This window comes from Oncorhynchus mykiss, chromosome 2 (genome assembly GCF_057628025.1).
Source record: "Oncorhynchus mykiss isolate SJ-2025 chromosome 2, ASM5762802v1, whole genome shotgun sequence".
Taxonomy (NCBI): domain Eukaryota; kingdom Metazoa; phylum Chordata; class Actinopteri; order Salmoniformes; family Salmonidae; genus Oncorhynchus; species Oncorhynchus mykiss.
This window is the reverse complement of record NC_143023.1, coordinates 83,111,461-83,119,741: the sequence shown is the minus strand read 5'-3', so window position 1 is coordinate 83,119,741 and position 8,281 is coordinate 83,111,461. Positions and strand designations below refer to the sequence as shown.

The window sequence follows — 8,281 nt, the reverse complement described above, 5'->3', positions numbered from 1 at the left end:
CAGACCTTCAGTGCCTTTTTTAACTGGCATTGTGGATTGAGATGTTAAGTTGATGTCGGTTTCTACCCATGTATATCCCATTTTATTTTTATCATGTTTATTCAGATCTACTCGTGAAACTAACATAACATGTAGTGAAGAACTGCATGAATGCAATAAACAATGTTTACTACACCACATACAATAAGAAGGGTATCCTATCGGAACCTTGTGTTCTGTTGGCCAGTGCAATTCTAATAAAAAATCATTATCCATTTGTATATTACAAATGCCCCACTCTGCCTCTCATCTCATGTGTCTGTGACTGCATCAGCACAGTTCCATAACACTCATGAATCAAATTAGTCAACATGTCCATCCCAGTCAGCTTTGTTACTGTTAGTCATGTCATGTGTTGTCAAATATAGACAGATTTTCATGTTTGCCCCAGACGATTGAGCCACTGATGTCCCATATAGTGGCCTTCCTTGTCTGATGCATAATCAATCCCCTGTTATCCTCTCCCCTCATCAGTAATATTCTGCAAGGTCCAAACCAATGGCTCTCTCTGAGTCAGAGCCTACGTCAGAGCAAGAGTGGCCTGTGGTGAGTCATAGCAACATGGGCACCAGGGTTGTGGGGGGGGGGGGGGACGGGGTTGTTCCTGGAAGTGCCCACGTTGCTATGACTCACCCCATGCCACTCTTGCTCTAACGTATGCTCTGATATTTATGAAGATTTATGACTGAAGATTTCATATCATATGGCAATTTACGGTATGGAGTCACCACCCAAAGGCTGGAATTGTTTTAATACTTGTAATTATGATGATTTCAAGTGTTTCATGTCAACTGGTGCTTTAAATGATACAGGAAATATATATTATTGAACGTTTATTCCGAATTATGTTTCTTGAAAGGTGTAGGAAAGCCATTAGATTTCTTGCAAATGTTTACTATTGAAGAATGTCTGCAATGTAGTGATGTAAGTTGTAATGATACTTAAATACAGTTCCTTTAAATTCTTCAACTTGCCGTGATATTGTATTTGTCATCATGGCTAATCGAATACTTGTCATCAGTAATAATTCATTCAACTCCATCTTTCAGTATACAGTGTTTGAGTAAGTGATCCTCTAGATGGAGACATAAGACAGGACATAGAGAAAAGAGTGGGTACGGCCCCTGAAACCATTTTCCCTCCCTCTTATTACAACATTTATCCAATGTCATGGATGTGGTATGTGAACCAGTTTCTTAGAACTTGACTTAAACTGACTGATTACTGTCAGACAGATTAGGACTTTATATCCTCTATATAATTGTGTATCAAAGAACTTCTTGTCCACATCCACTCAGACAACTTGTGTATACCACACACAACACAACGGAAATTACTATATGCAAATGTATCCCAGAAGGGTCGCCTTTACTGAGGGACATTATCGATATGTCCCAAATGGCACCTAAATCCTCATGGGACCTGGTCAAAAGTAGTGCACTACATAGGGAATAGAGTGCCATTTGGGACGCACATTATGGGATATGCTGGTATTATAACAGCTGAGGAGAAAGATGCTTAGCCGTGGTCTCTGAGCACACATTCATTCTCCAAGTCCTACTGACCTCAGACATGGAATATGTACCACCTTAATACTCTACAATGCTATCGCTGCAGCTGAAAATCATACATTTTAATTGCAGGTGTCATCTATTTTCATATTTACCCTGATTTATGCCCCATAAAAACAATGTGTAACCCTGGCTAATAATACCGGGTGTCACATTTGAAATGAAAAATAACAATTTATACTGCCTCTTATTAACCTCTCCTGCTTTAAGAGATAATTCAGACTGACATAGTCGCCGTAGGGCAGCAGACAGGACGTGGTGAAAGTGGATCATCATTGAGAGCGAACAAGGAAGAGAGAGGGAGAAAAAAGTGAAAACGGAATTTGCATTTATACACTTCGCATGGTCTTGTTCATTAAACTCAAATGGAAGCAAACCTTTTCACAGAAAACATACTGTATTTGAACTCATAAAACAAGTTCAGGTTGTACCAAAATAGGTCAGTGGGTAGTACTCTGTTTTAAAATGATGGCACCAATTTGGAGGTTACTGAATATAACTCAGTGTGACAATGTATGAGGGAGAAGTCACTGACATTGAAACCAACTGTAGAAAATAAAAGTGAACTTTTGGGACTGCAATATGTCCCCAAACATATCCTTATAGCCGACTGGTTCTGAAATTGTACATGACTCGGAACTAGACCAAATCTTATAAAAATACCCTTTGGAGAACCCAAATTCATTAACATGTACATTTCATTTTGTTATTGCCATGATTACAGCAGTCTTGTTAAACTGGATCTCTTCCCACCTCTGGTCAGATTATAGAAGCGTCTGAAATGGCCCCAATTCACTAGGGCTCTGGTCAGACTATAGAAGCATCTGAAATGGCACCCTATTCACTAGGGCTCTGGTCAGACTATAGAAGCGTATGAAATGGCCCCAATTCACTAGGGCTCTGGTCAGACTATAGAAGCATCTGAAATGGCACCCTATTCACTAGGGCTCTGGTCAGACTATAGAAGCATCTGAAATGGCACCCTATTCACTAGGGCTCTGGTCAGACTATAGAAGCGTCTGAAATGGCACCCTATTCACTAGGGCTCTGGTCAGACTATAGAAGCATCTGAAATGGCACCCTATTCACTAGGGCTCTGGTCAGACTATAGAAGCGTCTGAAATGGCACCCTATTCACTAGGGCTCTGGTCAGACTATAGAAGCATCTGAAATGGCACCCTATTCACTAGGGCTCTGGTCAGACTATAGAAGCGTATGAAATGGCCCCAATTCACTAGGGCTCTGGTCAGACTATAGAAGCATCTGAAATGGCACCCTATTCACTAGGGCTCTGGTCAGACTATAGAAGCGTATGAAATGGCCCCAATTCACTAGGGCTCTGGTCAGACTATAGAAGCATCTGAAATGGCACCCTATTCACTAGGGCTCTGGTCAGACTATAGAAGCATCTGAAATGGCACCCTATTCACTAGGGCTCTGGTCAGACTATAGAAGCGTCTGAAATGGCACCCTATTCACTAGGGCTCTGGTCAGACTATAGAAGCATCTGAAATGGCATCCTATTCACTAGGGCTCTGGTCAGACTATAGAAGTATCTGAAATGGCACCCTATTCACTAGAGCTCTGGTCAGACTATAGAAGCATCTGAAATGGCACCCTATTCACTAGGGCTCTGGTCAGACTATAGAAGTATCTGAAATGGCACCCTATTCACTAGGGCTCTGGTCAGACTATAGAAGCATCTGAAATGGCACCCTATTCACTAGGGCTCTGGTCAGACTATAGAAGCATCTGAAATGGCACCCTATTCACTAGGGCTCTGGTCAGACTATAGAAGCGTATGAAATGGCACCCTATTCACTAGGGCTCTGGTCAGACTATAGAAGCATCTGAAATGGCACCCTATTCACTAGGGCTCTGGTCAGACTATAGAAGCATCTGAAATGGCACCCTATTCACTAGGGCTCTGGTCAAAAGTAGTTCTCTATAGGCAATAGGGTGCTGGTTCAGATGCTGCCAAAAGTTTGTTGGTTGGCAGTGAGCTGGAAACCTTGGAGCATAAAGTCATGACTTTGTTAGCTGTGCTGCTCATTCTCCATTAAAAAGCACTCTGAGCATGTTTCAAGGGCTCCAGCAGGCTTTAAACTCCCAGCAAGGCCTTTAAAATAAGCTTACAGTACAGTATTTGGGGTAGGCCTATATGCTCAGCAAGGCCGCATAGTGATTTTTACCCTGAATTAACATGTGCGCACTAATCTAAAACCACGGCAGGTGTAAGGCAGGTGAAAAGCTGACCAAATTAGTTTCTGCGAATATTGAATGCAACTCCACTTCAGTTCTCAATACAAGCCAAGTTGGTAGCTACATTTGAAAGATCAATATCAGATCTATACCCATGACAAATCAGACATGACAGTGTGTGTTAGACCTATACACACAGGTAATAAAGTTCTTGCAAATCCAAACAAAGAAATCATATTTTGCTTTTCCAGTCAGGCAGAAATGACCTGGTATTTGATTTCAGCACTTCAAAGACTAATAGAGTAATCTTATCAGCCAATAAAACAAAACCTGTAAAAAACACTTGCTTAAGGGGACAAAAGTGATGCTGCCATCAAGACACTGAGATGATGTTATCCACAATGACACTGGCTGTAGAGCAAATAAGTTTATGGCTCATTACTGTTTATAAAAGTGTACCCTCAATGATACCTTTCATACACAAAACCATGAATAATCAATACAATTGTTTTATTAGGATGTTTTGAGGGGGTTATTTTGACACATATTGGCTTCAATACACAGGCAATTCCCAACACACAGCAAAACATCTGTTTAACACGTATTCAACATTGCATCATAATATCCAAATATTATTGTTATCCTAATAGTATTTAAATATTGCACAGATAAAATGATGCGTTGCCTCTTTCAAGGTAATCTTATCCCCAGGCTAAATGCCTTTGGGGAGGAATTGTGCAAGACTACTTTCAAGGCAAGCTCATCTCCTAAACTCAGTAATACCATTCAGCTGAAAGAAAGTCCTGATTCAAGTTCTCCCTATGGTGATATAAGAATGTTCTGCATTTTAGACCATGAAATCAAGGTCAATCATCACCCTTTAACGGGGCAACAGGGTTGAAGAGTGGTCTTTCCCGTCGCAGCTGCAGTTTACCAGAACTCATCTCAAAGTCCTTCTTAGTGCCGTTGAGGGCCTGTAGGCTGCCTGTCCGTACATCATAGCCATATGACCGCAGTGTTTGGATCCGGTAACTTACAATCTGTGTGGTCAGCTCCAGAACGGTCGGAGTCTGTGTAATCTGAGCCATAGTGACTCCAGCTCTGAGCAGGCCCTCGAAGCGTTCAGCCAGGATGACCTCAGGGTAGTAAAGCAAGGCTGGGCAGTTGAGGACCATGTCCCGGAGCTCAGCCTCTGAGCAGCCCAGGGTCTCCTGCGAGTAGGCCAGGGTGTGGCGCATGCTGTCCGGGTTGAGCTCGACAACAAACCCCCTGAGTTTGGAGAGGAGGCGGAGGAGCTCTGAGGTGGTGAAACCCCGGTCTCTAAGGAACAGCAGGTTGTCCCTCAGCACCTCCGGGGGCTTGAGGAGGACAAAGGGGTTCTGACTGAGCAGCTTCTGCAGCCAGATCTTCATGTTAGCTGCATCGCCCCCCAGCTCCAGATAGGCCTGCTGCAGGGTGCAGACCATCTCCTTGTTCTGCCCCACGGGGCAGCTGAAACTCTGGGGGGCGCTGGCCATCAGCTTGGTGACAATGCGCTTGTTTAGGTGTAAACTCTGGAAAAAGTCGATGTTGGCCCTCTGGTTGGCGTGGTGACTGGAGGTAAAGAAGGAGGCGGGAAACTTCTCAATGATGCCCACTAGGTCTCTCTCTCTGGGGCAGATGGACCTCCATAGCTCCCTCTGGGCCTGCTGCTGCTCCGGGCTGCAAAGGACCGCCTCGGGGTAGAGCTCCAGGACCCGGGCAATCATGGGCCCCTCTGCTCCCATGTCCCGCAGCAGGCTGGCCGTCTCACTCACATAGGCAGGGCTCTGATGCAGAACCCAGCCCTTGAGCTGGCGGATCTTCTGGATGTCCACAGAAAGGTCATAGAGGGCTTCCACGGTCACCTGGTTCTCTGCTGTGCCTCCCGGGTTTGAGAAGGCCCTGAGAGGGGGGAGACGTCGAATCTGCTGACAGTGGCGGCATAGCAACGTTGTGACTAATCGCAACATGGGTGCACAGTCACAGACCGTGCAGGTCTGACCTAGGGATGATATAACAAAAATAGTAATATGACCTTTCCTTTTCAAGATAGCTTGCTACAGACTCTTGACTATAAAGAATACAAACCATATATTTTTTGTGAATCAAAACAAAGGGAACAAACTCAGCACTTAGCAATAATGAAGAATTGCACAAATATCACATCAGTCATATGGTCATAACATTGGTCTGTCAATGTCTGAGTTAGTCATCTAGCTAAGGTTAGCTAAATTAGCTAGCTGCCTTGACAGCTATGATAGGTTGCTAAAGGCAAGCAGGATCAATTGTAATGACATCCTACGATGCTGGGAAGACAAAACTATTGCAAACTGACAATTGATTCAATTAAAATGCATGTTCATTCAATTCCCTTGTACTTTCCAAACAGAAACATTTCAAGTACATCGCAGTACCTGAGTTTGTTAGCAGCGTTCAGCGGATGTGACGTTTCGTTATGAAACTGAACTTTGCTTCTTTGGTGTATGGCTGTGTGGTACTAGCTGCAGATGCACCACAGCGCAACTAAGTGTACAAGAACGGTAATGCACAGCTGACACTGCAAAAATCTAAACTCATCCCTCAAGCCACTGAAAGGCAGACTAAAATTATTCCAGCTTAAAATGGATACTTAACTAAGTTTACATAGATCATATAGATCACAGAAGATATGTAATGTAGCAATGCTTTTCTTCTGCTTCTGACTAAACTTGCTTGTAGGAAGCAGAGCAGGAACAACCCCCAGTATCCTTCTCTTATCTTCTTATCTTTACATTCCTCCGTCAGAGCTCTGGTCTTGCACCATACACTTCCAGTAATTAGGGTATTTTGGCAAATGTATATTTCAAATCAAATAGCAGTCGATGCATCTCAGAAGCAGCAACATATGGGACAGACACTGATCACTGTAATCAGCACAGAGCTAAACTGGAGTGAACAGAGAGGGAAAGTTTCTCACAGTTGGGGCTTAATCACACTGCTCGATCACCAGCTCCACAGGCTGTTCTTCCAGCCCAGTTCAGGAAAATATATGTAGCTTCCCAATCTGGTGACTGAGAGGAAATTGGAGCTCTGCATAATATTTAAAGGCACCTGGGGATAATGGCTTGAATGCAGGCAGCCAGGCAGGTACTATGGCAAAATTAGATCTGATCTACCTATTCAGCAATACTATTGTATGTAGCTCATGTAATCAACACCCCTTACTTTTTGTAGAGGCTAGGGAGTAAGACTGAGGTTGGACAATTTTTGGGGACACAGCAGCTGACATCATTGTAAAAAATCCCTTCAATTAGCTGCATAACTTGTAGTACAGTCCAAATGCTTAAAGAGAATAGAATAATTAATGTAAGAAACTAGTTATTAAGTTTTTTAAATGTCTTTATTTCACCTTTATTTTACCAGGTAGGCTAGTTGAGAGTTCTCATCTACAACTGCGACCTGGCCAAGATAAAGCAAAGCACTTCGACACATACAACAACACAGTTACACGTGGAATTAACAAACATACAGTCAAAAATACAGTAGAAAAAGTCTATATACAGTGTGTGCAAATGAGGTAGGATAAGGGAGGTAAGGCAATAAATAGGCCATGGTGGCGAAGTAATTACAACATTGTAAGGTCCTGGGTGTCGTGAGGGTGAAACCAGGCGCAGGAAAGCAGAGTTCAATAAAGTGCTTTTTTTAATGCACACACAGTGAACTACGGTCCCCCCACTTACGGGTGCTCAAACCAAATGCCCCAGACACAGGGAAACGAAAACAGTCTAGCACTAAATACACAAACATGGACATCTAATGCAAACACCAGGGTTACAACAATCAATCCCGCACAAAGAACCAGGCGGGCCGGCTGACTAATAAAGAACCAGGCGGACCGGCTGACTAATAAAGCCTCACTAATTATAACCAACTCAAAACAGATGTACTCAATAAACACATAAGGAGGGGGAGAAAAGAATCAGTGGCAGCTAGTAGGCCGGCGACGACGACCGCTGAGAGCCACCCGACGGGAAGGGGAGCCACCTTCGGTCGGAGTCGTGACAAACATAGCAATTAAACACTGGAATGGTAGATGTGCAGAAGATGAATGTGCAAGTAGAGATACTGGGGTGCAAAGGAGCAAGATAAATAAATACACAGAGTATGGGGATGAGGTAGTTGGATGGTCTATTTACAGATGGACTATGTACAGGTGCAGTGATCTGTGAGCTGCTCTGACAGCAGGTGCTTAAAGCAAAATAACTCAGTTATTGACAACCTCCTTATCTCCTTTTCTGTCTGCTCATGGCTGTTCGAGTGAAGAGTCCTTAGCGATATGTAGTTTGTACATGATGTGTGATTCACAGAGAGAAAGTTGTGTGAACTTCATCTTTATGCTGTAGAGAATACGATTTTCTTCTGGCATTACACATTTGTCTGAACTTTAAAACCTAACCAATACCTATACA

General features: G+C 43.3%; 1 protein-coding gene across 1 annotated transcript; it reads right to left on the bottom strand.

The window, feature by feature from the left end:
- Positions 1-4,305: 4,305 nt before the first annotated feature.
- LOC110497849 (mitochondrial transcription termination factor 2) lies at positions 4,306-6,325 on the bottom strand. Its single transcript, XM_021574284.2, has 2 exons — positions 6,248-6,325; positions 4,306-5,835 (listed from the first exon to the last, which is right to left on the bottom strand). Exon 2 carries the CDS (start codon positions 5,801-5,803, stop codon positions 4,679-4,681), a length of 1,125 nt encoding a protein of 374 aa, XP_021429959.1. The 5' UTR covers positions 5,804-5,835; positions 6,248-6,325; the 3' UTR covers positions 4,306-4,678.
- Positions 6,326-8,281: the final 1,956 nt, after the last annotated feature.

Bases quoted from the DNA above. Each gene is read 5' to 3' on its own strand.
- LOC110497849 (XM_021574284.2), bottom strand. From the start codon at position 5,803: ATGTTGCGATTAGTCACAACGTTGCTATGCCGCCACTGTCAGCAGATT.